Source organism: Oryctolagus cuniculus, chromosome 19, assembly GCF_964237555.1.
Source record: "Oryctolagus cuniculus chromosome 19, mOryCun1.1, whole genome shotgun sequence".
NCBI lineage: Eukaryota > Metazoa > Chordata > Mammalia > Lagomorpha > Leporidae > Oryctolagus > Oryctolagus cuniculus.
Window position 1 is genome coordinate 33,997,729 of NC_091450.1, and position 27,641 is coordinate 34,025,369.

Sequence of the window (27,641 nt, forward strand, 5' to 3'; positions counted from 1 at the left end):
GCCGGGCCGGGGCCCTCGGCAAGGCGCACCTGTGCAGGCGCTGCCCCCCGGCCCAAACCACAACCGCAGCCCCAGCGCGGCGCTGGGGCTCACGCGAGCTCCACTGCCCCGGACCCCGGGAAATGAGGCCCTGGCCTGGCCTGGCCTGTCCTGGCCGCCCTGCGCGGCTGCCCTGGCGCCCAGCAGCCCCGGGCTGCCCCGCCCCGCCAGCCCCTCATGGCACCACGCCAGCGCCGGCGCTCTTCCTCCCGGGAGCCTCCCGCAGACCCGAACGCCCCCTGTCGGGAAGGTTGCGAAGTCCGGCCGGTGAGCCCACCTGCCCGGGCGGCGCACGACGCCGGCTAGTAGGGTGCGAGCCCACGCCGAGCGCAGCAGCAGCACCCCAGGCACGAAGCATGCGTGGGCGGAAGGGGGCGGGGCCCTCGAGGGCGGGGCCCCGGGAGTCTCTCGGGACAACAGCGACCTTGGTGATGCCGCACAGCGCCGTGACAACAGCCGCCGAGCAGGCGGGGAGCCGGGCCTTCCTGAGCCATGGAGTCGAGTTCAACCACAGTCCCCCCGCCAGGGGTCCCGCCTCGGGCCACGGACACTGTGAGTGCCCCCAGGGCCCCCACATACTGGGTGGGTGCATGGCTGCTGAAGCCACGGAGCCGGCACCCACCTGGAGGATGGGTGGCTGTGCCTCCCAGGTGGCCGCAGGAGCTGAGGGCTGGCCGCCAGGAGTCCCTGGGGGCGCCCCCACCTGGGCGTCCCCCCTCCAGCTCGGCGAGGAGCAGTGGCTGCAGGTGGGTGCCGGGCCTGGGTGTGGGCAGGAGGAGGGCCCTGGCAGGGCCCAGCTGCCTGTCCCCCCCCCCCCCCCCAGATCTCCAAGGACCTGGTCGGCCTGGAGGTCAGGATCCTCGGCCTTCAGGAGCAGCACGAGGCTGAGGTCTTCCAGCTGCGGAGCGAGGTGGGCAGCCCCAGATCCCACGCGTGCCAGCCAGAGGGCGCGCCGGGGGCAGCGTGTGGCAGCGTGTGGCAGCGTGGCGGCGTGCCCACAGGTCCTGCGGCTGGAGAGCCGCGTGCTGCAGCTGGAGCCGCATGGAGACGGCGCCGGCCCGGAGCAGCCCCAGAGGCCCGGACCTTCTGGCCGCCGCGGACTCCAGGTCACGCTGGGCCCATGCAGGCCTGGTGGGGGTGGCTGGGACCTCAGCCAAGAACACAGTGACGCTGGGACCTGCTCACCTGGTCCCCTTCCTGCAGGTGCAGCCCGGGACGTCCTGAGACAAGCAGTCAGCGGGGAGCAGCGGGGACCCCACCTGGCCTGGGGCCCCGTGCACCCCACAGGGGGCAGTGTGACCCCACCTGGCCTGGGGGCCCCGTCCAGCCAGCCCCGTGCACCCCACAGGGGGCAGTGTGACCCCACCTGGCCTGGGGGCCCCAGCCAGCCAGCCCCATGCACCCCACAGGGGGCAGTGTGACCCTACCTTGCCTGGGGGCCCCAGCCAGCCAGCCCCGTGCACCCCACAGGGGGCAGTGTGACCCTACCTGGCAGGCCTGGGGGCCCCTCCAGCCAGCCCCGTGCACCCCACAGGGGGCAGTGTGACCCCCACCTGGCCTTGGGGCCCCGTCCAGCCAGCCCTGTGCACCCCACAGGGGGGCAATGTGACCCCACTTGGCCTGGGGGTCCTGTCCAGCCAGCCCCGTGCACCCCACAGGGGAGCAGTGTGACCCCACCTGGCCTGGGGGCCCTGTCCAGCCAGCCCCGTGCACCCCACAGGGAGGCAGTGTGACCCCACCTGGCCTGGGGGCCCCGTCCAGCCAGCCCCGTGCACCCCACAGGGAGGCAGTGTGACCCCACCTGGCCTGGGGGCCCTGTCCAGCCAGCCCCGTACACCCCACAGGGAGGCAGTGTGACCCCACCTGGCCTGGGGGCCGTCCAGCCAGCCCCGTGCACCCCACAGCTCCTGGGCGGCCCGGAGCAGCTGCAGGGAGCAGTGGGGCAGGTGCTGGAGCATCACAGGGCCCGGCAGCAGGCACTGGAGAGCCGTGTGTGAGTGGCGCCTGGGGCCAGTTCTCAGAGCAGCCGTGCCCTCGCCCTGCCCGGGCTCAGCCGCGCACCCGTGTCCACAGGGCAGCCCTGGGCCAGCAGCTACAGGAAGCCCGGGAGGAAGCCAGGGCAGCTGGGCAGCAACTGGCCACACAAGCTGCGGTGAGCCCCGCCCCCCGCGCCACCACCGGCTGGCGAGGGTCCGAGGGCGGAGTGCGAGGGCCGCCTCCCCCGCAGGCGCTGCAGCAGGCCCAGGCCGAGACCGCGCGGCTGCAGCTGCAGCTGAAGCAGCGGACGGAGGAGCACGCGGCCCAGCTGCAGCGCTGCGCCCGGCAGGCGGTGGTGGGTGCGGGCGGCCCTGCGGCGGCGGGGCGGGGCTAGCGTGGTGCAGAGACCCGGTGGGCAGAGCCCGCCTCCCTGTCCCATCTGCTGGGGGCCGGGGCCCAGCCAAGCCCCAGCTGCCCCGCCCCGCCCCGCCCCGCAGGCAGGCCCTGAGCCGGCGGCCGTGGCCCTGCGCCCGTTTCTGGAGGCCACTCTGCAGGACATCCGGGCGGCGCACCGAAGCCGAGAGCAGCAGCTGGCACGGGCCGCCCGCACCTTCCAGAGACGCCTGGCAGACCTGAGCCGCAGGCACGAGGAGCTGCTGGCCACCCACAGGTGGGCCACGCCCTGACTCAGGACCCGAACAGTGACCCTCGCTGGCCGGAGCGCGGCTTGGGGCAGAGGGGCAGCCCTCCCCGCCCACCTGCAGAGGTGCACCTCTGCCCCCCCAACCCCACAAGGCACCTCAGGCCCCGTCCGGAGCAGGCAGCGGAGGAAAACCTTCCCCACTTTACCAAGTGGGCTTGGGGTGCAGCTGCTGAGCCCAGCAGGTGCCTGGGGGCGCGCGGGGGGCTGGGGGAGACGTAGCTCCTGCCAAGTGCCCAGCAAGGGGGGCCCCACCTTGGCCGGGGAGCAGGGTCCACCAATGGAGGTGTCCCGCTGACCTGGGCCTCCCGGTTCCCAGCTCTGGGGTCTGCCCCTACGGACACTGGCCTGGTGGTGTAGCCCCCATGGCCAGACGGCGGCACGTGGCGGCGCATGTCGAGGCCGGGCGGTCACCGGTCAGCTCCTGGCCCGCCAGGCAGGCCTTCCAGACCACAACTCCCTCCCGCAGGGGCACGGATGCCGCGTCCTGGGCCCAGACCTGCCAGAAGCTCTGGGACTTCTCCCGTGGCACCCAGGTAGTGGACAGAGCCAGCCAGGGCCCCCCCACGCCACACCCTGGTGCATGCCCCCCACAGGGCCCCCCCACCCTGGCTCGTGCCCCCCACAGGGCCTTCCCCACCCTGGCTCGTGCCCCCCCCACAGGGCCTTCCCCACCCTGGCTCGTGCCCCCCACAGGGCCCCCCCACCCTGGCTCGTGCCCCCCCACAGGGCCCCCCCACCCTGGCGCATGCCCCTCCGAGCTCCCCAATGCTGCACCCTGGCTCATGCCCCCACAGGGCCCCCCCACCCTGGCTCGTGCCCCCACAGGGCCTTCCCCACCCTGGCTCGTGCCCCCCCACAGGGCCCCCCACGCCCTGGCGCATGCCCCCCACAGGGCCCCCCCACCCTGGCTCGTGCCCCCCACAGGGCCTTCCCCGCCCTGGCTCGTGCCCCCACAGGGCCTTCCCCACCCTGGCTCGTGCCCCCCCCACAGGGCCCCCCCACGCCCTGGCGCATGCCCCCCACAGGGCCCCCCCCACCCTGGCGCATACCCCCCCTGAGCCCCCCCCCGCACATGCCCCCCCACACCCTGGCGCATGCCCCCACAGGGCCCCCCCCACCCTGGCGCATGCCCCCCGAGCCCCCCACGCCGCCCCCTGCCCCCCCCCGCAGGCGGAGCTGGAGCAGGAGCGGGCGCAGCTGCTGGGCCGGGCGGCAGTCGCCGAGCAGCAGCTGTCTCGGCTGCAGGAGTACGTGGAGCAGCACCTGGGCAGGTGGGCCCGCAGGGTCTGAGGGGACCGCCTGCCCTGGCCGGGCGGTCCCTCACCCCGGCCCCTCCCCGCAGGTACAAGCAGGAAATCCTGAGGCTGAGGAAGCTGGTGGGCGTGGGGGCGCCCCGCGAAGTGAGGGCCGCACTTGCGGCTGAGCTCCAAGGCCCGGGGGCCCGCAGCCGCTGGCCGGCCTGGCCAGCACAGAGCCTGCCGCACGGGCTGCCCTCGCGGGAGCCGCCCCGCTGAGCTCCGCGCCAAACAAGAGTCGGGACAGAGCCCCTGCGTCTTTATTGCGCCCCGCTGTCAGCCGGGCCGAGGGACGGACTCCAGGGCCGGGGCCGGAGGGGAGCCCGCGCGCCCGGCCGGCCCCTGCGTCTTTATTGCGCCCCGCTGTCAGCCGGGCCGAGGGACGGACTCCAGGGCCGGGGCCGGAGGGGAGCCCGCGCGCCCGGCCGGCCCGCCGCCACGGACGTCATAGGCCCAGACGCGGTCCGGGCCTTCCCCCAGCACGGCCACCGGCTGCCAGGTGGGGAGGGGGAACCGTCCGGACACCACGCGGGCCCCGGCGGGCAGCTCCGCCCGCAGCTTCTCCTCCAGCAGGGCGAGCTGTGGGGGCGGCAGGAGCAGGTGTGGGCGGACCCCCACACCCCCCCACACACACCCCCGCCCCGCGGAGCCAGGACGCCCAGGGTGGCGCCGCCAAACCTACCACGCTGGGGGCCAGGAACACCGACACGTTGTGGCAGTCGCTGAGGCTCACCTGCGGGAGGGAGAGCGCCCAGCGGCCGAGTGTGCGTGGCGGGGCCGGGGCCGGGGCGGGGCGGGGCGGGGGCGGGGGCGGGGCCGGGGCGTGGCGGGGGCGGGGGCGTGGCGGGGCCGGGGCGTGGCGGGGCGGGGCCGGGGCGTGGCGTGGCGTGGCGTGGCGGGCCGGGGCGGCCGGGGGCCCCGCGGTTACCTTCCAGAGGTCCTCCCGGCGGTAGCAGACGGCGCCGGCGCAGCCCGCCCTCCAGGCGTGCAGCCGCGACAGCCCCACCAGCCACGGGTTCAGCTCATAGCCCACGGCCGGGCGCAGGCCGCACCTGTGCGCCGCCAGCACCTGTGGACAGCGGGAGCAGAGGGCCGCGCTGCGGCGGGGGAACGCGCGGCCGCCCGCCCCCGCGCCCGCGCCCGGCGCCCGCGGGGGCCTTACGATCCTGCCGTCGCCGGAGCCCAGGTCCACCGTCTTCCCGGGGCGGCCCCGCAGCAGCGACAGCACGTGCTCCACCTGCCGCGCGCTCGCGCCCACGTACGGCACCTGCGGAGGCGCGGGCGCGGGGCGGTCAGGGCGCGGGGCGGTCAGGGCGCTCGCCGGCCGCCCCGGCCGCTCCCGCACCTGCAGCCGCAGCGGGACGCGGCGGAAGCCGGGCTGCAGCAGCAGCGCCCACACGGCGTAGGCCGCCAGGCCCGAGCCCGCCGCCGCCTGCAGCAGCTCCCGCGCGCTCAGCCGCCGCTCCCGCAGCTCCGCCAGCGCCTCGGCCGCGTCGTCCAGCTCCATGCCGGTCGGGCCCTCGGCGGCGCCGGAAGTGGCCCGCGGGCTGGTCCGTCGCGGTTTCCGCTCCGGCCGGGCCCCGCGGACGGCCACTGGGGATCCGCAGGAGGACCTCGCCCCGTGGGACCGACGTCCCGGCGCGGGGCCCCGGCTGCCCCCCGTGAGCATGGGGCCTGGCCCAGAACGCCCCTGGGGGGAGGAGAGACCGGCATGGCTGAGCCCAGGGAGCCCGCAGTGGGGATCCCGGCGGGGAAGGGGCTCAGCAGGGGTGGCGCGGCGTGCAGACCCTGGGCGTCTTGGGTCCCCCTGCGGGCCTGTCCCTGAGAGGGCAGCCCCGCGGACGGGACATGGGGGATGTGCGGCCGTGGGCCGAGGCTTGTCTGCACAGGGGACCCTGGCCTGGCCCCTTCTGGGGTGTTTGTGTCCCTGGTGCTGCAGGGGTGGTGGCTGCTCCCAGACCAAGGGTGTCCAAGGCCACTGCCTGCAGAGGGACTCCCGTGCCTGCCACACATTGGCCCCAGCCTGACCGGCCCTGGAAGACAAGTGCGGGAGGGGAGCCTAAGTCACACCTGTGTTCCCCTCAGTGTCGACAACTGGGCACCTAAAGGGCACACAGTACGCACGCGTTGAAGGAACGGGCGCAGTGGCCCAGTGCACACCTGCGCGAGTTGGCACACACAGGACCCCCAGCCCAGCCCCTGTCCCCAGCAGGGCCGGAGGCCCCAGGCCCAAGCCCCCAGGACACATCACGAGGGGCTCCCGTGACGCTAGCCACAAGCAGTTCTGCCCCAGGAGGGTGTGTGGTGGGAGGCCGGGCACTGCCCAGGGCAGGTGACTTGGGGCTAGGGGCGGCCTAGCACGGCTGGACAGGTGGACCAGGAGGCAGCAGGGCCCCCACTGGCTGTGGCCGACAGGAGAGGCCGGGGCCGCTCAGAGAAGCAGCGGTGCGAGCGGTGACTGGGGACCTGTCTGGACAGAGGGGGCTCCCCAGACGACAGGAACGGGAGTGCACCGGAGGCTGGCCGGCGAGGGTCCTCTGAGCGCTGCTGGGGGCTCCGGGGGGGGGGGCGTGTTTGTAAGTAGAGGTGAGGACTCGCCCCGTGTTTGGGAGTTGGGAGAGATGAGAGGCAGGAGCCAGAGGCGGCCCAGGGGCTGCTGTCCATGGAAGGCTGTGCCCCCACTTGTCCCTCCCAACCGCCCCCACGGACATCCTGGGCAGCCCTGGAGGTGACCCATCACAGGCCTGTGCTGGGCGCCCACGGCAGCTCAGCTGGGAGGGAGGCCCTCTCCCACTCCCACCTGAAGGATGAGGGGGGCTGTTTGCCTCCACCCCCAACCCTGTCCCCTCCTGCTAAGGGCAGCCAGACAAGGGCCCTGCCCAGGCCTCGGGCAGGGGTGACGGCCGTCGGCCGGGCCTGGGCAGTGACAATGGGGCGGTGCCGGCAAACGGTCCTCGGAGCCCCCATTGAGCACTCGCGGGAAACGGGAGCCTGCAGCGGGGACCCACGGCCCGCAGGCCCCTGGCCAGTGTGCGTGCTCAGCACTCCAGGGCCTCCGGACACAGCGGCCCTTTCTTCCCAGAGGCAGGATGGGGCTCCGGGGAAGCTGGCACAGAGCCGAGCGGGCACCGGCTACCCCCGCCCCATCCAGGGGACCCCACCCACCTTGGGCTCGGGAGTGACGGCCCTCCCACTCCCACTCTGAGTCTCAGAAGCACCCTGGCACGGGGTGGGGGGGCAAACAGGAGGCAGAGAGGAAGCAGGGGGGGAGTGGCACGGGGCGGGGGGGCAAACAGGAGCCAGAGAGGAAGGGGGGGAGTGGCACGGGGTGGCAGGGGCCGCAGCCCCTCCCCTCGGACCCTGTGGAGGGAGCCGGGGCTGTGGGAGGGTTGAGGAAGGGAGGCGGGCCCAGGGCAGGACACCAGGTGCACGGCAGCCAATGTAATCCTCGCTCTTCATGATGGCCCCGCCTCAGAAGCAGGGGTGCCAGGATGTGGCCCTGCCCCACCCCAGCCCCTCAGTCCAGCACCAGCCTGCAGGGGAGGAGGTGGGCGGCACAGGTGGCCGCGTGGGCTCGGAACAACTCCTGCAGGTGGGGGGCGCAGCCCAGCCAGGTCTCCCCGAAGCGGCTGCAGCCCAAGAAGAGGAAGGGGCTGGGGCCGGGGCGGACGCCGCAGCGCAGGGTTGCTGGATGCAGGCCAGCCCCGGGCCCCCCACCCCGAGCAGGGGCAGTGTCTCGCGGAGGACGTGGGCGGCTGCCATGGTGATGCCAGACTCCTGCAGCTCCGCGTCGTGGGCGACCCCGCGGATGCTCCCCCGGATCACTGGGGAGACACGGGGGCCGGTGGTGGGCACTGGGTGGACAGGGTCCAGGCTGTTTTACTCCAGGCCAGCCGGCAGGCAGGGCACTCACCCAAGTCACTGGTGCAGGGGGAGCTCGGCCTCACTGCCGGGTCTCAGGCACCTGGCATGGAGGGGTGAGACCTGGGGGGCTCCCAGCAGCAGCCGCAGGAGCCCAATACAGCAGCCCAGCTAGGGTGGCAGGAGGCCGCCGCGGGCTCTGGGGTCACCGGTGGGGTCACCGGCCACAGAGCATGAGCCATCGGTGGGGTCAGGCTCCCAGCTCAGCAGAGCAAAGGCCTGGGCCTGGTGCCCTGCGGGGAGGGGGCAGCGGCCATGGACACTGGCGGGCACGGTGGGCTTTTGTTGGTTGGGCTGGGGAGGGGAGAGAGCTCACTGCTGGCCGGGGGCTCTGGGCAGCTTGGGCCTCAGGCTTTGATCTGCCCGCCCCTCCCCCAAGGCCTCAGGGAGGAGGCCGGCCTCCCCTTCTCTCCCTCTGCCCTGCTGGTCCTTGCCCTTAGCGCAAGGTGTGCCCCGCCCCGTCTGTGCTCACTCCCTGCCGGCCCCTGACCAGCGCAGCCCTCACTGTCCACGCCAGGGCTGAGGGCCTGGGAGGCAGCTCTGGGCGCGCGCCCCCGCGCAGCTACAAGCGGAAAGCGGCCACGCGGAGGCTGACGTCGCGGTGCGGGGTGGCCTGCAGGAAGAGGGCCCGACGCTCGCGGGGGTCCCAGCGCACGCAGCGGCTGCCGGCCGGGCCCGCACCCTCGGCCAGCAGCAACTCCAGGGTGCCGCCCCCGCGTTCCGCGAAGACCTGGGCGCCCGCGAATGGCCGGGCCGGCCGCAGGCAGGCAAAACCCGGGCCGGGGCCGCCCAGGCTGGGCGCAGCGCCCCGGCCGGGTACAGCCACTCGACCGCACCCTCGGCGCAGGCCAGGGCCAGCTGCCCCACGCTGCCGGGCTCCTGCGACAGGCCGCTGGGGACAGACGGGCGACGCTAAGCGGACCAGCGGCGGGCTGGACCCGCGCCGCCGCCGCCACGGCTGTGCCCACTTTGAGGAGGGGGAAATGGACGCCCGGCTCCCGCCAGAGCACAACCCTCCCGGGCTCGCAGCGGCACCCCCAGCCCCACCGGGCGTATACCTGCCCCTCCGGCTGCAGCGGGGCGGGCGCCGGCGGCCGCCGCCAGGAACGCGCAGCCGAGCGCGAAGAGCAGCGCGGCCCGCACGGAGCGCGCGGGACGCCCGGGCCTCGCGCCGGATGTTGGTGCTGCCCGGCGGGGAGCGGGGTCGGGCGGCGGCGACAGCAGCCTCAGGGCGCCGCCCGCGCAGCCGGGGCCGCCCCGCGCCCCGCGCCCCGGGAGCCGGGCGGGTGAGGCGGGTGAGGCGGGGCCGGCGCTCCCGGCCAATCGCGGCGCGGCCCCGGAACTTTCTTCCAATCGCAGCGGCGCCCGCGGGAGCTGAGAGCCCTCTGCCCGCTGGGCGACCCGCGTCGCGGAGCTGCGGGGTCTGGCCCCTTCTTGGCCTTCGGGGTCCTGTGCCCCTCCCCGGAGGCAGCTGGGATGCCGGCAAGACGCAGGGCGACCCAGGCAGGGGCAGGGGTCGAGCCCCCTGGGGCGAGGGTCGGTGGGGGCCGGAGCGGCCGGGCGGTCCTGGACCCGTTCTGCAGCGCCCTTTCTCTCGGACCTGCGTCGTGCACCCCGCGGTCGCCGCGGCGTGTGGATGCGGGAGACGCAGAGGCCCCCGCACATATCCAGAGCCGCCAGGGCCGAAGGCAGGGCTAGGGCGTTCTCACCCATGGACTTGGCAGTTGTGCCTTGTGGGAAGTGTGGGGAGAGGCCGCGTGCCCCGACCGCAGCACCTGCCCAGGCCGCACAGCGACCAGGCGGGCTCGGAGCGGTGTCTGCGCCGCGCAGCCCCGTGCCCCGCCCTGTGGCAGGGTCTCCAGGGAAACAGGTGGGCTGCAAAGAGGAATGCATCACCCCCTGTGGGATTCCGAGGTGGGGAGTGAGGACAGGGGCTGCGGCCAGGAGCCAGGGTTTGATGGATAGTTTGCTTGGTGGCACAAGGGTGCGGGTGTCCCCAATTAAAACCACGAGCTGCACATGGATAGTGTCCGTGCCCTCTTCTGTTGTGTGCGTGCTACTGTCATTAAAAGGTTAAAAAAGCGAGCAGGGTGGACAGGGCCTTGTGGGCACAGGCTGGCAAGCGAGCTGGGGGGCCATGGGTGTCCTGGCCAGAGGCCTCGGAGGCAGACGTGGCCCTGGTGGCTGTGGGGAGGACCCACCCCAGCCCTTCCCCGGGGAGCTGGGGCCGCTGACTTCCACCCCAACCATCCCCCAGAAAAGCAGCAGGGCTCTGGGCCGGGGGAGGCCCCCCGGGACCTCACCGCAGGGGAGACCAACACAGAAGCCGCCCACAGCTCCTGGATCGGCCATGGCCCCACCGGTCATCATGGCTCTGTGGTCCCCATCCAGGATCCCAGAGGCCCAGTCTGGACTCTTGCCTGTGTCCAGGCCCCGCCACAGCTGGGTGCAAGTGCTGGCTGCTCGTTACCTGGTCGTCAGCCAGTGGTGGGGGTGGAGGGACGAGCAGCCCCTGTCCCACCAGGCCAGAGAGGAGCAGCAGGAGCCACTCCCGGCAGACCCGCAGGACTTCCTTCCAGGGGCTGGGTCGTTGTGCCCTGAGGCCCCCGGCCACTCTGGGAGAGAATGTTTGTTCCCCAGAGGCCTTGGAGGTGCAGCCCGGGCCCTGGGGCTGGGGCAGTGCAGACCTCACCTCTGGCCATTGCCAAGACATAGGTGTGGCCCGCTGAGGGTGCCGAGCTGGGCCTGGACCATGCCTGCAGCCAGCCACCAGCCAGCAAGGGAGGAGGTGGACAGGTGGCGGCCTCTGGGGTGAGGGGCACAGCCTGCAGCACTGGGCTGGCCCTGCTCCCGGGGGCGTGGCATCAAGGGCAGGCGGCCTGGAGGGGCGAAGAGAGCAGATGGGGCCCCCAGGAGCCAGAGCCACAGATGGTGGAAGGGGGCGGGGCCAGAGCCCGGCAGAAGTCTCCCACTCACCAAGACTTCCGGCCTGGGTCTCAGCGTTCACCAGCAGCAGTGGGGCGGGGCGGCTATCCCCTCCAGTGTCCACCCAGAGCCCTGCAGCCAGCAATGGCCACAGGCGCTGGTCTGGCCCTGCAGGGTGGTGCTGGGGGGGAGGGGCGGGACTGGACAGAGCAGGGGTCCTTCCCACAACTGGGGGCACCGAGGCACAGGGAACCCACCACGCCCTGGGCCAGCCGGGGCTCTCACGATGCCCACGCTGAGCCCTGGTGCTCAGACCTGGGGCTTCAGGGTGCAGGCAGGGGCGCCCAGGGGCTCAGGCAAGGAGGGGTCCCAGCTGCCACCCCCCCGCCCCGCCTCCTCTGGAGGCACCTAGGGCCAAGCCCTCCTCTGTCTCTGCCGTGTTTTTCATCCACGCCCCACCCCCGCCTTGCAACTCCTCCTCCAGGAGCAGAAAATGCAGCCGCGCTAAAAATAACTGCCAGCTCCAGCCGGGAAAACATCCCGTTGCTAGGAGACAGCCGTTGCCAGGAGACCACATTGCTAGGCGACTCTGTTGCCGTGGTGACAGCTGGGCCCTGAGTCATCCTCAGCGGGGAGGGGGGGAGCTGGGAGAGCCCCCGCCCACGGCCCCCCAGGGCGAGGTGCCCGGGCTGGCCCTGGAGTGGCCAGAGCAGTCAGGCACCTGCTGACCCACGTGCCTCTCCCCAGGAGCCCGCAGCGTCTGCCTTGGAGGCGGGGCGGGGCTGGGGCGGAGGCGGGCCAGCACGCTTTCAGACCCGCCCCCTCCCCAGGAGGGGCCGGCACCCAGGCTCAGGCTCACGCCACCACAGCACCCACCCCCCATGGCTGAGCAGCTCCATGACAGGACTCAGGGAAGGGCCGGGTGCCACAGGACGACCCTTCTACCCCCTCAGGTCTCGGGGCAAGACGCGCCAGCAGCCTCCAGTCCCCGTGGCTCCCGAACCAACTCCAGCAGCCCACGCTTAGGAGACAGCTCCAGGGGTCCCAGGAACCTTCTCCTGCGGCTCCCCAGGGCTGCGGGGGCGGGGGGGGCAAGCCTCCTCACTGGCCAGGCCGCTCTGCATCCCCCAGGTGCGGGGGGTGGGGGCTGCCGACACCCACAGAGCCGGTTTCCAAAGGTGTCCTCCAGGGGGCGCCCTGCCGATCTGCTTGCTCCCCCCACACCTTGGTCAAGCTCCCACTACACGCCAGGCTCTGGGTGAGGTGCAGGCAGCCCCACCCTGGCCCCCAGCTCAGTCCAAGCACCCTGGAACGCCGGCTGAGAGGGGAGGTCCCTGCCGCGGCGAGCCAGCACTGAGGGGCAGGGGGAGCCACCAGTGCAGGTGGTGAGGGCGCTTCAATTGCAGGACTCCAGGTGGGGGCGTGGAGCCCTTCCAGCCCCAGAGGCAGGCCCACGTGACCACGGCTCCTGGAGCAGGCAAGGGCGAGGCCGTGGCCGCGGAGCCAGACACCTGGGGCGCTGCAGACCGCAGTCACGGGCGGGCAGAGCCCTGGGGGGCACTGGGCGTGGGGGAGTGAGGGCCCAGGAGGATGGGTGATGGGGAGACGCGGGTGGGCCCCCCGCGCCAGTGTCCGTCCGAGCAGCCCTCTCGGGTGTTCTGACCCTGCAAAGGCAGCGCACAACCCAGCGCCGCTGTGTGTCTTGGCCGCCCATGCCCAGCACGGGAGCTGCAGCCTCCCCACGCTGTCAGGCCATGGGGTCTCAGCAGGACCCCCCAGATGTGGAGTGCAGGGATCCACGCTTGTGCACAGTGGACGCGGCCGGCCGGCCCCTGCCCCGAGGCCACAGCAGGCTTGGCTCCCTCGTGTGTCCTGAAGCCCTGCCTGAGGCTCAGCCTGTCCACCCTACTCCCGGCCACCTCTGGTCACTCTCGGAACAAGACCCCTGTCCCGTCCCACGCGTGAACCACACTCCTGCAGCTGCAGGAGGCTGAACCTAGTGCCCACTCCCGTGCTCCTGTGCCCGCTGAAACCCACCAGTGTCCAGCCAGCCTCACCCTGTCCGCGGAGGTGAGGCTTTGCCATCAAAACGCAGCCAACGCCAGCTGCTCCTGTCTAAGACGACCTGGACCCGGGTCCGACTCTGCTCCCCACACCTGGCCTCCCTTCTGGCCTCTCCTGCACCCCCTTCCCCTCGCGGAACCCCCACGCCCCATCTTTGCCCAGCCTCCAGTCCACTTGGCAGGGAAACCGCGTCTCCTTCAGGCCCCTGGACCGTGGCGCCACCCGCGTGCGGCCACTTCTCCCTCTCACCCTTGTCAGCCCGGGGGACGTCCGCGGGTCCTGCACTCGGCGCCACGCTCTGAGCGCTCTGTTTAGCTCTGCAGCTGCGCGAGCGCTCGCCGCCCAGGCCTGCGCCGCAGCAGGTGCACTCGGCCTGCGCGGGCCGGGCTGGAGGGTCCCGGCGCTGGGAGGGTGGGACCGTCTCCCCTCCTACGGCCCATCCTCGCTGCCCTGCCCACAGCACGCGCGGGGCCGGCCCCCGGGCCGACCGCACGCGCCAGGGGCCCGAGTCCTCGTGCGGCCGCGGGGTCGGCGCGCTCCGGGCCCGCCCGGCAGCTGCACGCCTTGGCCCCCGCTCGTTAGCCCTCCGGGATCCGCCAGGCGCCGGGGTTCCTGGAGGTGCGGGAGCCCAGGCCCAGGCGGGGCGCGTGCCGGGCCGGCGCGTGCCCGTCGGCGCCGCGCAGGGGGCGGGCCGGGGCGGGGCTCCGCATCCTCTGCGCCTCCGCCGGGCTCGCCGGCCCGGATTGGTTCTCGCGCCGGGAGCGCGCGAGGGCGCGGCGCCCAGGGCCGGGCGGGGGGCGCGCGCGGCGCCGCCGGCGGCCGCGGAGGAGCGCGGGGAGGGAGGAGGCGCCCCGGCTCCCTGCACAGCGGCCTTATTTATCTGGGCTCAGCCTCGGCCTCCCCGCTGGGAGGCTCGGGAGGCCGACCCTCCCCCACCGGGAGCTCTAATTCGGGCGCCGCCGCGGGGGCCCGGCCAGGCCAGGGCGCGGGGCGCGGCCGGGCCCTGCCGGCCAGTCCAGCCCCTCGCCCGCCTCCGCGCTCGCCGGCGCCCTGCTGGGCTCCCCATGACGCGAGGCCGCCCGGCGGACAGCGTGGCATGAGCCAGGAGCCCGGGCCGAGGTAGGGCGGATGCGCGGGCCGGGCCTGGGGCGGGGAGGGGCCTGGCCCACCGCGGCGGCCGCCACAATGAGGAGGGGGCGGGGGGGGGGGGGGCTTGGGACCGCGCCGCCGCCGAAGAGCGGCTTACGTAACGGCAGCCCCTTCCCCTCCTCAGCCCGCCGCCGTTCGGCCTGCAGCCCTGCTGGGCCTTCGCGCGGCCCCCGGCCCGGGCGGCCCGCCTGGCAGAGGCCGCTCCCGCTGGCAGCTCTGCCGTGGTTCGGTGGCACCTGAACCGCGGACGCCAAGCGCTGTGTCCCCGGGCGAGGCGAAGGCAGGCCCCCAGCCTCGGGTTGGCCTGGCGAAGCCGGGGCTCCCCACTGCAGCGCCTGGGCCCCTGGGCGAACGTCACAGGTGTGAGAGACGATTGAACTCCAGGGGGAGCCCCGTGGTTCTGTGGCCTGGCTCTGGCCCTCCCTCGGACCCCTTCTGAGCAGGAGCTGGGGCCCTGCCGGGCCTCCACCCCGGGGAGAGTGGGCATGGCCCTAGTGCTGGAGGGCCTCGGAAGGCGCCTGGCCATGCGGACACCTGCTGGGAGTCCGGGTGGATGGGCAGAGTGCCCCAGGAGGAGGGGCCCAGCTAGTGGAGTCTGGGGCCCAGCGGCCGCCTCTCCCCTCCCCTGCAGGCCTCTGAGCGGGAGGCCTGACTGCCACAGGGCAGCAGGTGGCAGCAGCAGTGTGGCCTCACCCGCCCTCCCGAGCCCCTGCTCCACACCCACAGTAACCGGGGCCTGCTCTCCCAGCTCAGCCCTGGGCTGGGAGCCTGAGGGACCCCCACGACTTGGCTGCCTCCCCCCACACGTGGGCGAGGCCAGGAGCCCGGCACTGTTACCGGGGATGGACGTGCAGGACTTGTGTGGCCGAGCGGGAGGACGCCCCCTGGAGGGGGCTGCTGGGGCTGCTCTGCCGCCTGCAGACCCCGGCCCTCCCCTGCGGGAGACGGCCGCCTCGCTGCTGGCCAGCCGGGGCTCTGAGGGCTGGGCAGGAGGCCCAGGAAGACGCACACCATGACCAGCCACAGGGGGTGGGTGCTTGGCAGAAGGCGGGCTGCACGGCGCCTCCCCCAGAGCAGAGGTCCCGAGACCACATGTCCTTCTGCCCAGCGTCCACTCCCCAGGGTGCCCAGTGCACTTGGCTGGGCCGGCACAGGGCGGCCACAGGGCTTCTGTCTGCAGGGACATCGGCCCGGGGCTCCCCCAGCTGGGGTGGGAAGGGAGCGTGGCTCTGTGACACGTGCAGGTGGCAGGGACGTGAGTGTGCCTGAGTCACGGGCCTGTCACGGCGTGCGTCAGCCTCAGCCCCGGGGCTGCCACTCAGGCTGAGCCTGCCGGGAGCTTCCCCGGCACCAAGGCCCTCGGCAGGCAGGTCCCTCCAAGGCCAAGACCCCCGCCCCTCCCCGTCCCAGGCACCTGTCCTGGTCTGACGTTCAGAAATGGCACCAGTGGAGGTGAGTGACGAGGGAGAAGAGAGTGCAGGGCCTGGTGGCACGGCTGGGTAAGGCAGTGCCCAGTCCCCCAGCCTGGCCTGGGCGGGTGGGCCCAGGCCTCAGGGCCACCTCCGGATCACTGTGCCTGGCCCCAGCCCTGGGGACCGCTTGAGCTAGGGTGCAGGGGTCAGTCACGCCGAGCTCAGGGACCCCTGAGCCCTGCTGCTGGTCAGGCGGCGTGTGGCCAGGAAAGAGGACGAGGCCTGCGCTCGCTCTGGTGGCTCCTGGGCTCCTCAGGGCCAGGCCGGGGCACGGGGGCTGAGCCAGCAGAGACGCAGCCGTCTCTTCCCCAGGACCTGCACATTCCAAGGCCCAGCCACTCCCCAGGGTCTGGGGAGCCCACTGAGTGTTTGTGGCCTCGATCCTGAGGCCCCCTCTCCTGTGGGCGCTGCCACGGTCAGCACCGGGCTTTCCTTAGAGCTACGCCTCCCGCTCTGGCCGGCCCCTGCCAGGCTGCGCGGTGTTCCTCGCTCACCCCTTCATGCACTCAGCACAGCGGGAGGCCAGCAGCCCTGGAGCAGCCTGTCCCCCAGGAGTCCCCAAGCCAGGGAAGGGGCAGGAGCTCCCACTGAGAGGGAGGGCACGGGCCGGGGCCTGCTGAGCGAGCTGGGGGCCAGGTGTGCCCAGGCAGAGGACGGTGGGCGAGGGGGAGTGAGGCCTGGACCTGGACCGAGCCAGTGCTGGGCCCTCCCACGAGCCCTTGGGGAGGAAATGAGGGGGCCCTCCCCAAGGTCACCCTGACCCAGTGGGCTCAGGCTAAGAGCAGTGGCCGGTGTCACCCTCCTTCCCGGGTGAGCCTACCCCAGGAGGGGACGTCCCCCCACACTCCCACTCTGGACCCAGCATGTGCCAGGGGCTGGGGCGCTCCACGCAGGTGTTCTGAGCCACACTGAGTGGGGTGGGGGCAGGCACAGGCCTGGGGCGGTCACCCTCCAGCTTTCTGAGTTGGGCCAGGGCCTCTGGTAAGAAGCCCCGTGTCCACCTGACCCCTGGTCCCAGGTGTGGCTGTTCATTTCTGAACATGAGGGTCACCTGGGGGAGTGTGAGGAGCGAGCCGGGGGGTGGGGGCCACAGACCGGGGAGCAGGAGGGCTCAGCGTGAGGACTGCAGACGCACCGCCCCCCCCCCCGGCCCCCCCAGGCAACCTTGGTTCTCCCTGCTCGACCCTGAGGCCTGGGGTGGGGGCGCGGAAGGAGCCCTGCAGGAGCCGGGGGTGTCCACGTGCGGCCCCCAGCCTGGCGCTCCACGTGCAGAACCAAAATCAGCACCGCGCCTCCGTTTCTTCCCCTGGCGCCGCCTCCGCTGCCGCCTCCGGATCCCAGCCGAGCCTCTTCCCCCCCCCTCCCGCCGCCTCTGGGGCCCCTCCCTGCGGAGCTGGGCTTGCCGGGCGTCCCCCAACCGCATCCCAGTGGTCCCCACCCGGCCGCTGTCCGCGGTGGCGCCCGGCCCGGGGGCGCCGCTGTCCATGGTGCTGCACAGGCTCCGCGCCGGTCTGCCAGGTCTGCCGGAAGCCACGAGCCCCGCGGCCGGGCATCAGCACTGGGGACGCTGGGGTACTCAGGCCGGGACTGCCTCCACCCCTGCACACGGCTTTCAGAAGGGCCTGCTGGCACCGCAGGGGGTAGCCACGGGTGCTGCTGCCCCAGGGCCCTCCTCGGGTAGCTGTGGACACGCTCCTCGGAGCCCTGGGTCCTGACCTGAAACCTGGGGCGAGGGCAGGGCCACCTGCACACACAGGGCTGCGGGCAGTTGGGCAGCCAGCAGGGTTGTGGTGGATGGCGCCGTCAGCCTGTCTGGGGCCCCTGCTTCCCAGTCATGAGCAGCTGAGGGGTGGGGGCCGCTCCTGGCAGGGCCTGGGCCCACAACCCCGGTACAAGTGACCCCTTCGGGGAGGGGCAGAGGGGGTGGTGGCACAGCCCTGAGCAGGGCTGAAGGGCAGGAGGGCCCGAGGCCTGGAGCAGGCTGGGCGGTCCCAGTGACCCCTGGTCCCAGCCCAGTGGACTCAAGGTTGGGGAGAGTGAACTGACCAACGGCATAGATGAGGGACCCAGGCAGCTGTGCTGTCCAGGGCTTGGGGACAAGAGGGACGGGGCCTCCCGAGGTGGGACAGGGCGTGGGGAACCCGCTGCCACGCCCCCTGAGGGGAGGGCTCTCTGCTCCTCTCCCCGAGCTGTGCCGACCCCGAGGTCCCCCCAAGCTCTGGGAAGGTCTGGGCGAGCTTCTCGGACAGCCCTGGCGGGACCTGGCCCCCCCTGGCCTTCCCTGCTCCTCGGAGCCCGGGGCAGGAAGGCAGAGATGGACACGCGGCTCCAGGCTTGGTCCGGGAGCCTCCTGCAGACCAAGTCAAGGTCTGATCTGCCCTCAGCTGTGGCTGGCGGGGGAGGGACAGGTAACCTGGCCGTCACTCTCGGAGGCCCCCGCACACACCGCCCCAGGAAGCAGCAGCTTCAGGGTGAGGAGCAGGCGCGGAGACGGGGAGCGGCTTGCAGGAGCTCACAGAGCCCGAGGGGACGGGACCCTCACTGGATCCAAGGGTGCAGCGGGCAGTCAGCACCCAGTGCCCCGTACTGCCCACTCACAGCCACAGAGGCCTGAGGGAGCTGGGGGCGGAGGACCCTGTGTCAGCCAGCTGGCACCCAAACTTCAGCTCCACCACGTCACTGCCGTGCTAAACCGGGCCTCGGTCTTTCTCATCTGCACAATGGGCCCAGTCACAGCATTGCTGGGTGGGGGACTCGCCGGCTGGCACCGCGGCTGGCGGTCCTGGGGCGCACGCCTGCCTTCTCTCTGGGAAGATCTGATCCACAGGGCTCGCCGTGCTGTGCGGCACCAGAGCCGGCCCTGGAGGGGAGGGGCCGGGGCCCCCAGCCTTTGCCCCCGACTCCCCCGTGTCAAAGGGGACCTGAGCGGTGCATACAGCAGGTGCTCAGGGAGTGCCCAGATCGTCAGCAGCCCTCAGCGCTGCATGCAGCCCGGAGGCAGAGGCACGCGCTGCTCCGCCGGCGGCTCTGGGAGGGCCGTGGGCGGGGACACCCAGCCCCCGGGGAGCGGCACACTCACCCTGCTTCCCCGCTCTCTGCAGAGCAGTGCGAGGAAGATGGCGAGCCCGGGCGTCGATGGCGACCCCAAGCCTCCGTGCCTGCCTCGGAACGGCCTGGTGAAGCTGCCGGGCCAGCCCAACGGCCTGGGCGCGGCCAGCATCACCAAGGGAACCCCGGCCGCCAAGAACCGCCCCTGCCCGCCCCCGCCCCCTCCCACCCTCCCGCCACCCAGCCTGGCGGCCCCGCTGTCCCGGGCCGCTCTGGCTGGGGGCCCCTGTGCCCCGGCAGGGGGGCCGGCCGCAGCCCCCGTGCCCGGACCCCCAGCCGAGCGGCCGCCGCTGGCCACGGACGAGAAGATCCTCAATGGCCTCTTCTGGTACTTCTCGGCCTGCGAGAAGTGCGTGCTGGCCCAGGTGTGCAGGGCCTGGCGGAGGGTGCTGTACCAGCCCAAGTTCTGGGCGGGCCTCACGCCCGTGCTGCACGCCAAGGAGCTCTACAACGTGCTGCCCGGCGGGGAGAAGGAGTTCGTGAACATGCAGGGCTTTGCGGCCAGGGGCTTTGAGGGCTTCTGCCTGGTGGGTGTCTCGGACCTGGACATCTGCGAGTTCATCGACAACTACGCGCTCTCCAAGAAGGGGGTCACGGCCATGAGCCTCAAGCGCTCCACCATCACCGACGCCGGCCTCGAGGTGCACCCCCGGGCTGGCCGGGAGGCGCTGGGCTGGGGGCGGTGGCAGGCGGGCATGGGAGGGCATGGAACCCGCCCCCGGGCAGCTCAGGTGCGGGGGGGGGGTGCCTGTGCCGCAGGGGACCCCTGCTGCGTGGTGTGCAGACGCACAGGTCCCCTGTTCAAGGAGGCCCGCGGATTTCCAGGCTGCACCGGCAGCAGCGCAGTGAGCTCATCCGGGGGGGGGGGGGGCAGGAAGCTGGCCTTGGGTGGGGAGGGTCTGGGGCGGACCTGCCACGCGACATCGGCACCCACCCTGGCGCCCTGTGCTGACGGGACGAGCACCACAGCGCCCCCCGCCCCCCCCCGCCCTGTGCTGACGGGACGAGCACCACAGCGCCCCCCCCGCCCCCGCCCCGTGCTGACGGGACGAGCACCACAGCGCCCCCCCCGCCCTGTGCTGACGGGACGAGCGCCCCCCGCCCCCGCCCTGTGCTGACGGGACGAGCACCACAGCGCCCCCCGCCCCCCCCCCGCCCTGTGCTGACGGGACGAGCACCACAGCGCCCCCCCCGCCCTGTGCTGACGGGACGAGCACCACAGCGGCCCCCCCCCCCCCCCGCAGGTGATGCTGGAGCAGATGCAGGGCGTGGTGCGCCTCGAGCTGTCCGGCTGCAACGACTTCACCGAGGCGGGGCTGTGGGCCAGCCTCAGCGCGCGCATCACCTCGCTGAGCGTCAGCGACTGCATCAACGTGGCGGACGACGCCATCGCCGCCATCTCGCAGCTGCTGCCCAACCTGGCCGAGCTGAGCCTGCAGGCCTACCACGTGACGGACACGGCGCTGGCCTACTTCACGGCGCGCCAGGGCCACAGCACGCACACGCTGCGCCTGCTCTCCTGCTGGGAGATCACCAACCACGGCGTGGTCAACGTGGTGCACAGCCTGCCCAACCTCACGGCGCTCAGCCTGTCCGGCTGCTCCAAGGTCACGGACGACGGCGTGGAGCTCGTGGCCGAAAACCTGCGCAAGCTGCGCAGCCTCGACCTCTCGTGGTGCCCGCGCATCACCGACATGGCGCTGGAGTACGTGGCCTGCGACCTGCACCGCCTGGAGGAGCTGGTGCTGGACAGGTGCGCGGGGCGGGGGGCGGGGCGGGGCAGGGCTGCGTGGCGCGGGGGCGCAGGGGCGGGGCGAGACGCTGCGCCGGTAGGCAGGGCCCGTCTGGTGCACCCGCAGGTGCGTGCGCATCACGGACACCGGCCTCAGCTACTTGTCCACCATGTCGTCCCTCCGCAGCCTCTACCTGCGATGGTGCTGCCAGGTACCGTCCCCGCACGCCTCTGGGGAGGTGGGGGCGCCGGGACGATCCGCTGACCTGCCCCGGGCCCAGGGGCCTCCTGCGGGGACCCTACGGTGTCTCCAGGCACACACCTGCCGGCCCCCTGGGCGCTGAGCCCAGTCGCCTGCCCCTCCCGCGGCGCCCCTCCCCGCCCCCGTGGGAGCGGAAGTGTGGTTTACCCGCCCCGCCCCGCCCCGCAGGTGCAGGACTTCGGGCTGAAGCACCTCCTGGCCATGAGGAGCCTGCGCCTCCTGTCTTTGGCAGGTGAGACCCCCCACTCCGCCGGGCCACCCCCTCCCCGTCCCTGCGCGTCGGGGGCCCTCTGCAGGCCGTGCGCGCCGGCGCACTGAGCCGCCTGCCTCCGCCCGCCGCAGGCTGCCCGCTGCTCACCGCCGCAGGGCTGTCGGGCCTGGCGCAGCTGCAGGAGCTGGAGGAGCTGGAGCTGACCAACTGCCCCGGGGCCACGCCCGAGCTCTTCCAGTACTTCTCGCAGCACCTGCCCCGCTGCCTGGTCATCGAGTAGCGCGGCCACGCGCCCCGGCCACGCGCCCCGCCCCGCCCCGGGCAGGGGCGGCGGGCGGGGCCGCCCCACGCACGACGCTCGCTCGGGGACTTTGCATGCCCCTCGCGCCCGCACTGCACGCCCGCCCTGCTGCGCCCCCTGCCCGCCCGCCCGCCCGTCCGCCCGTCCGCCCGCCCAGGGCGGGGCCCAGCCCTGGGGCGCTTTGAGCCCTGATCGCTGCCCTAACGCCTTTTCTCCCCTCCCCCGCCGTCTCCCCGCTGTCCCCCAACCCCGGGCAGGGCCCAGGGGGACTGAGGGAGGCTGGGCTCCGTCACCCGGGGGCCCAGCAGAGCCCCGAGGGCTTCCTGCATCTTCACTGCACCGCCTGGAGCCCTCCGAGGGGTCGCGAGGGAACCAGGCCACCGCCAAAGCCATGGCCCGCGGGGGAGCCCAGTCCGGCCGCTCTCGCCCACCCGCGCAGGTCCGACCCCAGCGAGCGGCCTCCTGTGTGCTGGCCGCTGTGCGGGGCGGTCCCCGCCGCCCGCACACGCGCCAGGCCTGCCGGGCCGGGATGGGGAGAGGGCCCACCGGCCGGGGGTAGCTTGGGAGCGAGCACCGGCAAGCTGGGCGGTGCCGGCGCCGGGCCGGAGCCAGAGCAGCAGCTGCCCTGGGCCCGCGGCTGGTGGGCCCCCAGCGGCCGGGCTCTGGCCTTGGCGCCTCCTCCACTCTGGGCAGGTGTGGCCAGGTGGGATCTCAGTAGTGGGCCCGACCTGCCACTCCCATCTCCGGTGGCCGCCCCGCCCCGCCCCGCCGGCCCCTCCTAGCCCCCACCCCACGCCCCAGCTTCCCAAACTCTGCCATGTCCTGTCCCACCCAAGGCCTGCGATGTCCGGGGGGTGCTGGCTGAGGAGGGGGCTGGGACCCCTTCCCTGCGCATCCTTGAGCCCCAGGAGAGTCTTGGGATCCCCCGATCTGGTTGGGAGAGAGTAACCAGTTTCCAGAGAGAGAGCGAGTGAGCGAGTGAGCGAGTGAGCGAGCGTGAGACGCTGTTGAAGCGGAGCCGTCCGGCAGCCCAAAGATTCCCGCCCCGCGCGGCGCTCGGAGGGCGGCCGCTGTCCATGTGCCCAAAGCATTAGCGCGACTGAAGCTGTGATTCCCAGCGACCGCAGGAGGAGACACTAGGGGAGAGAGGAACCAAACCCCGCCCCGAAATCGCGTTCTTATTGTACATACGACCTCATTCTCCTGTATATGCGGAAGATATAACCTTATATTTGGTAAGTGTTTCTTGTGCTATTTTATCACGTGACCTGTTTATAAAAATATATATTAAAAACGTTGTAAAAATGCGGGTCTGCGTTGGTGTCCAGGTGGTCAGACCGGGGCCCAGGAGGGTGCGGCCGCCCCGGCCCGGGGAACGTCCAGACCCGGCCGACCACCTGCCAGGAGGGCCTCTCACGGGAGGGCAGGGGCGCATCGAAGGCCAGCGGCGGGACGGACGCCCCGGGGGGCGCGGGGCAGCGAGGCTGCAAGGTTCGACGGCGCGGACGGGGCCCCCCACGCGGCCGCCGCGCACGGGGGAGGCGAGGGTGCACCCGAGCGCCGAGCGCGCTGGGCGCAGGGCGCGGTCAGCGGGGCCCGTCCTGCCCGCCGTGAGCTGGGTGGACCCCCGCAGGCTCACTCCTCGGTGCTGTGGGGCCGGGGGGCCCCTGCCTTCCTACCCAGTAGGCGCTCGCGGACGGCCACTCCCGGGACAGGCGCCGAGAACACAGTCGCGCGCAGGAACCGCCGGCCCCGCCGGCCCCGCCGAGCTCAGCTCCCCGACCCGGAACCTCAGGCGGGAGTCCCGGCCCGCTTCCGGCGAGGGGCGGGTCAGGAGGGCCGCTTCCGGCGAGGGGCGGGTCAGGAGGGCCGCTTCCGGCGAGGGGCGGGGTCAGGAGGGCCGCTTCCGGCGAGGGGGCGGGAAAGACGGCTCGCTTCCGGCGTCGGTTCCGGACGGCAGTGCACCTTCTAGGAAATGCTAGGGGGGCTTCGCCGGCACCGCGCGCCGCCGGTCCTGCCAGGCCCACGCACAGCTCGCTGCGGACGCCCCCTGGGCTCCTCGGAGCCGGCCACCTCGCCCGCCTGCCGGCGCTGGCTGACCGGTGCCCCGCGAATGCCGGGCTGTGACTGAGGGAGGCCTGGCGAGGTGGCCCGGGCGGGGACTGGCCGGGTAGGGTCTCGGCGGGAAGGCGGACATGGTCCTGGCCGGCCTCGGGGCCTTCGGTGAGTCTGCACTTGCGCCTCGGGCGGACCGGCCGGCCCCGGCCCCGGCCCCGGTGCGGGTCCCCGCCTTGGCGCAGGGTCTGCGCTGACCGGCGACCCCCGCGCGGCCATGGAGAAGATGTCCCGCGTGACCACCGCCCTGGGCGGCGGCGTGCTGACCGGCCACACCATGCACTGCCACCTGGACGCGCCGGCCAACGCCATCAGCGTGTGTCGCGACGCGGCGCAGGTGGTCGTGGCCGGGCGCAGCATCTTCAAGATCTACGCCATCGAGGAGGAGCAGTTCGTGGAGAAGCTGAACCTGCGCGTGGGCCGCAAGCCCTCGCTCAACCTGAGCTGCGCCGACGTGGTCTGGCACCAGATGGACGAGAACCTGCTGGCCACGGCGGCCACCAACGGCGTGGTGGTCACCTGGAACCTGGGCCGGCCGTCGCGCAACAAGCAGGACCAGCTGTTCACGGAGCACAAGCGCACGGTGAACAAGGTGTGCTTCCACCCCACGGAGGCCCACGTGCTGCTCAGCGGCTCGCAGGACGGCTTCATGAAGTGCTTCGACCTGCGGCGCAAGGACTCGGTCAGCACCTTCTCGGGTGAGGCCCGCGCGCTCGGGAGTGCCCGCCTGCACGCGCCCCTGCGCAGGTCAGCTGGACACGGGGGGGGGGGCGTGGCTGGCCACTGGCCTCTGCGGGCAGCTCCAGCGCAGGCCACCTCGGGGACTCCTGGGGCTGCCGCAGGGCCGCCGGGTCCCCAGAGGGCTGTGTGGCCACGTCGGCCCGCTCACGCGCCCGCCCGCCGCCCGCAGGCCAGTCTGAGAGCGTGCGTGACGTCCAGTTCAGCATCCGGGACTACTTCACCTTCGCGTCCACGTTTGAGAACGGCAACGTGCAGCTCTGGGACATCCGGCGCCCCGACCGGTGCGAGAGGATGTTCACGGCCCACCACGGCCCCGTCTTCTGCTGCGACTGGCACCCCGAGGACAGGTGCGGTGGGGGGCGGGGCCGAGGCGGGGCGGAGCCCGCGCGGCGGCCGGGACAGGATGGGGGAGACCTGGGACGGGACCACGGGGTTCCCTCCCTGCCTGCCAGGGAGCGGCACTGAGGCCCGGGGCTCCCGCAGGGGCTGGCTGGCCACGGGCGGCCGGGACAGGATGGGGGAGACCTGGGACGGGACCACGGGGTTCCCTCCCTGCCAGGGAGCGGCACTGAGGCCCGGGGCTCCCGCAGGGGCTGGCTGGCCACGGGCGGCCGGGACAAGATGGTGAAGGTCTGGGACATGACCACGCCCCGCGCCAAGGAGACGCACTGTGTGCAGACCATCGCCTCGGTGGCCCGCGTCAAGTGGCGGCCCGAGTGCCGCCACCACCTGGCCACGTGCTCCATGATGGTGGACCACAACATCTACGTGTGGGACGTGCGCCGGCCCTTCGTCCCGGCCGCCATGTTCGAGGAGCACCGCGACGTCACCACCGGCATCGCCTGGCGCCACCCGCACGACCCCTCCTTCCTGCTCTCGGGCTCCAAGGACAGCACGCTGTGCCAGCACCTGTTCCGTGACGCCAGCCAGCCCGTGGAGCACGCCAACCCCGAGGGCCTCTGCTACGGCCTCTTTGGGGACCTGGCCTTCGCTGCCAAGGAGAGCCTGGTGGCCGCCGAGCCTGGGCGCAAGCCCTACGCGGGCGACCGGCGCCACCCCATCTTCTTCAAGCGCAAGCTGGACCCGGCCGAGCCCTTCTCGGGCCTGGCGTCCAGTGCCCTCAGTGTCTTCGAGACGGAGCCGGGAGGGGGCGGCGTGCGCTGGTTTGTGGACACGGCCGAGCGCTACGCCCTGGCCGGCCGGCCGCTGGCCGACCTCTGTGAGCACAACGCCAAGGTGGCTCGGGAGCTGGGCCGTAACCAGGTAGGTCAGGCTGGGCCCAGGGAGGGGTGGCCGCCCCCCCCAGCCGAGGGAGGGGTGGCCGCCCCAGAGCTGCGCCCGCCCCCCCCCCAGCCGAGGGAGGGGTGGCCGCCCCAGAGCTGCGCCCGCCCCCCCCAGCCGAGGGAGGGGTGGCTGCCCCAGAGCTGCGCCCGCCCCCCCCAGCCCTTGGCTCTGGCCGGTCCCCATGACCAGGCTTGCTGCCGGCACCGAGGGGCTGGGGTCTCGGCCCTGGCTGACGCCCTGCCTGCGGTGGCGGCGCGGCCTGCCGTCCCTCCGGGGTGCACAGTGGCGAATGCGTGCAGGTGGCGCAGACGTGGACCATGCTGCGGATCATCTACTGCAGCGCCGGCCCGGGGCCGGCCGCCGGCCTCAACCACAGCCTGGGCAAGGGCGGCCCCTGCGGCCTGCCGCTCATGAACAGGTAGGCGGCGCGCGGCCGGACGGGCGGGGGCGGGGCGTGCGCGCGCGGCCTGCCCACCCCTGCGGCTTCCCTGCCCCCAGCTTCAGCCTGAAGGATATGGCCCCAGGGCTGGGCAGCGAGACGCGGCTGGACCGCAGCAAAGGGGACGCCCGGAGCGACGCGGCTCTGCTGGAGTCCTCGGCCACGCTGCTCACCAACGAGGGTAGGGGGCGGCCTGGGGCGGGGCTGCGGCGGGCGCTGGGGGGCGGGGCGCTGACGGGGGCGGGGCGCTCATGGGGGGGCTGCCCACAGACAACGAGGAGACGGAGGGCAGCGACGTGCCCGCCGACTACCTGCTGGGCGACGCCGAGGGCGAGGAGGACGAGCTGTACCTGCTGGAGCCGGAGCACGCTCACCGTGAGTGGGGGAGTGGGGGGCTCGGGCGGGGCCCTGCGGGAACACGCTCACCGGGAGTGGGGGAGTGGGGGGCTCGGGCGGGGCCCTGCGGGAACATGCTCACCGTGAGTGGGGGAGTGGGGGGCTCGGGCGGGGCCCTGTGGGAACACGCTCACCGTGAGTGGGGGAGTGGGGGGCTCGGGCGGGGCCCTGCGGGAACATGCTCACCGGGAGTGGGGGGCTCGGGCGGGGCCCTGCGGGAACACGCTCACCGGGAGTGGGGGAGTGGGGGGCTCGGGCGGGGCCCTGCGGGAACACGCTCACCGTGAGTGGGGGAGTGGGGGGCTCGGGCGGGGGGCGGGTGCGGAGGCCCGGCCCACCTCCGGCCCTGCGGGAACACGCTCACCGGGAGTGGGGGAGTGGGGGGCTCGGGCGGGGGGCGGGGGCGGAGGCCCGGGCCCACCTCTGGCCCTGCGGGAACACGCTCACCGGGAGTGGGGGAGTGGGGGGCTCGGGCGGGGGGCGGGGGCGGAGGCCCGGGCCCACCTCTGGCCCTGCGGGAACACGCTCACCGTGGGGGAGTGGGGGAGTGGGGGGCTCGGGCGGGGCCCTGCGGGAACACGCTCACCGGGAGTGGGGGAGTGGGGGGCTCGGGCGGGGGCGGGGGCCCGGGCCCACCCCCGGCCCTGCCTCGCAGCCGAGGAGCCCGAGTACGTGCTGCCGCAGGAAGCCTTCCCGCTGCGCCACGAGATCGTGGACACGCCCCCCGGGCCCGAGCACCTGCAGGACAAGGCGGACTCGCCGCACGTGAGCGGCAGCGAGGCGGACGCGGCGTCGCTGGCGCCCGTGGACTCCGCCTTCTCGCTGCTGTCCGTGTCGCACGCGCTGCACGACAGCCGCCTGCCGCCCGACTTCTTCGGCGCGCTGGTGCGCGACATGCTGCACTTCTACGCCGAGCAGGGCGACGTGCAGACGGCCGTGTCCGTGCTCATCGTGCTGGGCGAGCGCGTGCGCAAGGACATCGACGAGCAGACGCAGGTGGGCGGCGCGGCCCCGGCGGGCGGGCGGGTGGGCCCCTCCCCGGGCGCGCGCGCGCGCTGAGCCGCCCGCCTCCCCGCAGGAGCACTGGTACACGTCCTACATCGACCTGCTGCAGCGCTTCCGCCTCTGGAACGTGTCCAACGAGGTGGTGAAGCTGAGCACCAGCCGGGCGGTCAGCTGCCTCAACCAGGCGTCCACCACGCTGCACGTCAACTGCAGCCACTGCAAGCGGCCCATGAGCAGCCGCGGCTGGGTGTGCGACCGCTGCCACCGCTGCGCCAGCGCCTGCGCCGTGTGCCACCACGTGGTCAAGGGGCTGTTCGTGTGGTGCCAGGGCTGCAGCCACGGCGGCCACCTGCAGCACGTCATGAAGTGGCTGGAGGGCAGCTCCCACTGCCCGGCCGGCTGCGGCCACCTGTGCGAGTACTCCTGACCGAGACCAATAAAGCGGGCGCGTGCGCGCCGTCTGTCGCTGCTGCGTCGCCAGTCTCTGCGCGCCACCGCCGCC

At 73.4% G+C, this 27,641-nt stretch overlaps 5 protein-coding genes across 7 annotated transcripts; 3 read left to right on the forward strand and 2 right to left on the reverse strand.

Annotated features, from left to right (window-relative positions):
• The first annotated feature begins 531 nt into the window (after window positions 1–531).
• CCDC78 (coiled-coil domain containing 78) lies at window positions 532–4,262 on the forward strand. 3 transcript variants are annotated; one of them, XM_051830885.2, is made up of 8 exons: window positions 532–785; window positions 863–1,145; window positions 1,944–2,032; window positions 2,113–2,371; window positions 2,514–2,686; window positions 3,036–3,252; window positions 3,890–3,990; window positions 4,062–4,262. In XM_051830885.2, the coding sequence occupies exons 1-8, from the start codon at window positions 532–534 to the stop codon at window positions 4,231–4,233; spliced, it is 1,548 nt and encodes a 515-aa protein (XP_051686845.2). In that variant the 3' UTR covers window positions 4,234–4,262. The 3 variants fall into 3 exon arrangements, with proteins under 3 accessions (XP_051686845.2, XP_069920289.1, XP_069920290.1); XM_070064188.1 differs by having other exon boundaries at window positions 3,890–3,966; XM_070064189.1 differs by having other exon boundaries at window positions 3,186–3,252.
• ANTKMT (adenine nucleotide translocase lysine methyltransferase) lies at window positions 4,259–13,546 on the reverse strand. The gene is made up of 6 exons (XM_070064193.1): window positions 13,174–13,546; window positions 5,360–5,704; window positions 5,177–5,281; window positions 4,943–5,083; window positions 4,697–4,747; window positions 4,259–4,593 (listed from the first exon to the last, which is right to left on the reverse strand). The coding sequence occupies exons 2-6, from the start codon at window positions 5,681–5,683 to the stop codon at window positions 4,381–4,383; spliced, it is 834 nt and encodes a 277-aa protein (XP_069920294.1). The 5' UTR covers window positions 5,684–5,704; window positions 13,174–13,546; the 3' UTR covers window positions 4,259–4,380.
• On the reverse strand, window positions 7,532–9,648 carry METRN (meteorin, glial cell differentiation regulator). Its single transcript, XM_070063903.1, is given in 5 exon segments — window positions 7,532–7,701; window positions 7,704–7,888; window positions 8,379–8,733; window positions 8,736–8,847; window positions 8,983–9,648. Coding segments are annotated over 5 exon segments (1,488 nt in total).
• Window positions 13,547–13,702: 156 nt separating the features above from the next.
• FBXL16 (F-box and leucine rich repeat protein 16) lies at window positions 13,703–22,466 on the forward strand. Its single transcript, XM_070064190.1, has 6 exons — window positions 13,703–14,043; window positions 18,647–19,294; window positions 19,898–20,406; window positions 20,513–20,597; window positions 20,816–20,879; window positions 20,990–22,466. Exons 2-6 carry the CDS (start codon window positions 18,662–18,664, stop codon window positions 21,136–21,138), a joined length of 1,440 nt encoding a protein of 479 aa, XP_069920291.1. The 5' UTR covers window positions 13,703–14,043; window positions 18,647–18,661; the 3' UTR covers window positions 21,139–22,466.
• Window positions 22,467–23,004: 538 nt separating this feature from the next.
• On the forward strand, window positions 23,005–27,604 carry WDR24 (WD repeat domain 24). The gene is made up of 8 exons (XM_070064182.1): window positions 23,005–23,972; window positions 24,185–24,362; window positions 24,606–25,278; window positions 25,599–25,717; window positions 25,798–25,919; window positions 26,009–26,113; window positions 26,790–27,130; window positions 27,213–27,604. The coding sequence occupies exons 1-8, from the start codon at window positions 23,492–23,494 to the stop codon at window positions 27,564–27,566; spliced, it is 2,373 nt and encodes a 790-aa protein (XP_069920283.1). The 5' UTR covers window positions 23,005–23,491; the 3' UTR covers window positions 27,567–27,604.
• The last annotated feature ends 37 nt before the right edge of the window (window positions 27,605–27,641 follow it).

What these genes read in the sequence shown, in the direction of transcription:
- CCDC78 (XM_051830885.2), top strand. Translation starts at nt 532, where the DNA reads ATGGAGTCGAGTTCAACCACAGTCCCCCCGCCAGGGGTCCCGCCTCGG. An exon ending in CTGGCCGCCGCGGACTCCAG is followed by an intron (nt 1,146 to 1,943) that starts GTCACGCTGGGC and finishes TGCACCCCACAG; the next exon opens with CTCCTGGGCGGCCCGGAGCA. An exon ending in GAGCTGCTGGCCACCCACAG is followed by an intron (nt 2,687 to 3,035) that starts GTGGGCCACGCC and finishes CCCGGTTCCCAG; the next exon opens with CTCTGGGGTCTGCCCCTACG.
- ANTKMT (XM_070064193.1), bottom strand. Translation starts at nt 5,683, where the DNA reads ATGCTCACGGGGGGCAGCCGGGGCCCCGCGCCGGGACGTCGGTCCCAC. An exon ending in GCGTCCCGCTGCGGCTGCAG is followed by an intron (nt 5,282 to 5,359) that starts GTGCGGGAGCGG and finishes GCGCCTCCGCAG; the next exon opens with GTGCCGTACGTGGGCGCGAG. An exon ending in GCTCCGGCGACGGCAGGATC is followed by an intron (nt 5,084 to 5,176) that starts GTAAGGCCCCCG and finishes CGCTGTCCACAG; the next exon opens with GTGCTGGCGGCGCACAGGTG.
- FBXL16 (XM_070064190.1), top strand. Translation starts at nt 18,662, where the DNA reads ATGGCGAGCCCGGGCGTCGATGGCGACCCCAAGCCTCCGTGCCTGCCT. An exon ending in TCACCGACGCCGGCCTCGAG is followed by an intron (nt 19,295 to 19,897) that starts GTGCACCCCCGG and finishes CCCCCCCCGCAG; the next exon opens with GTGATGCTGGAGCAGATGCA. An exon ending in GAGGAGCTGGTGCTGGACAG is followed by an intron (nt 20,407 to 20,512) that starts GTGCGCGGGGCG and finishes GTGCACCCGCAG; the next exon opens with GTGCGTGCGCATCACGGACA.
- WDR24 (XM_070064182.1), top strand. Translation starts at nt 23,492, where the DNA reads ATGGAGAAGATGTCCCGCGTGACCACCGCCCTGGGCGGCGGCGTGCTG. An exon ending in GGAGCCGGAGCACGCTCACC is followed by an intron (nt 26,114 to 26,789) that starts GTGAGTGGGGGA and finishes CCTGCCTCGCAG; the next exon opens with CCGAGGAGCCCGAGTACGTG. An exon ending in ACATCGACGAGCAGACGCAG is followed by an intron (nt 27,131 to 27,212) that starts GTGGGCGGCGCG and finishes GCCTCCCCGCAG; the next exon opens with GAGCACTGGTACACGTCCTA.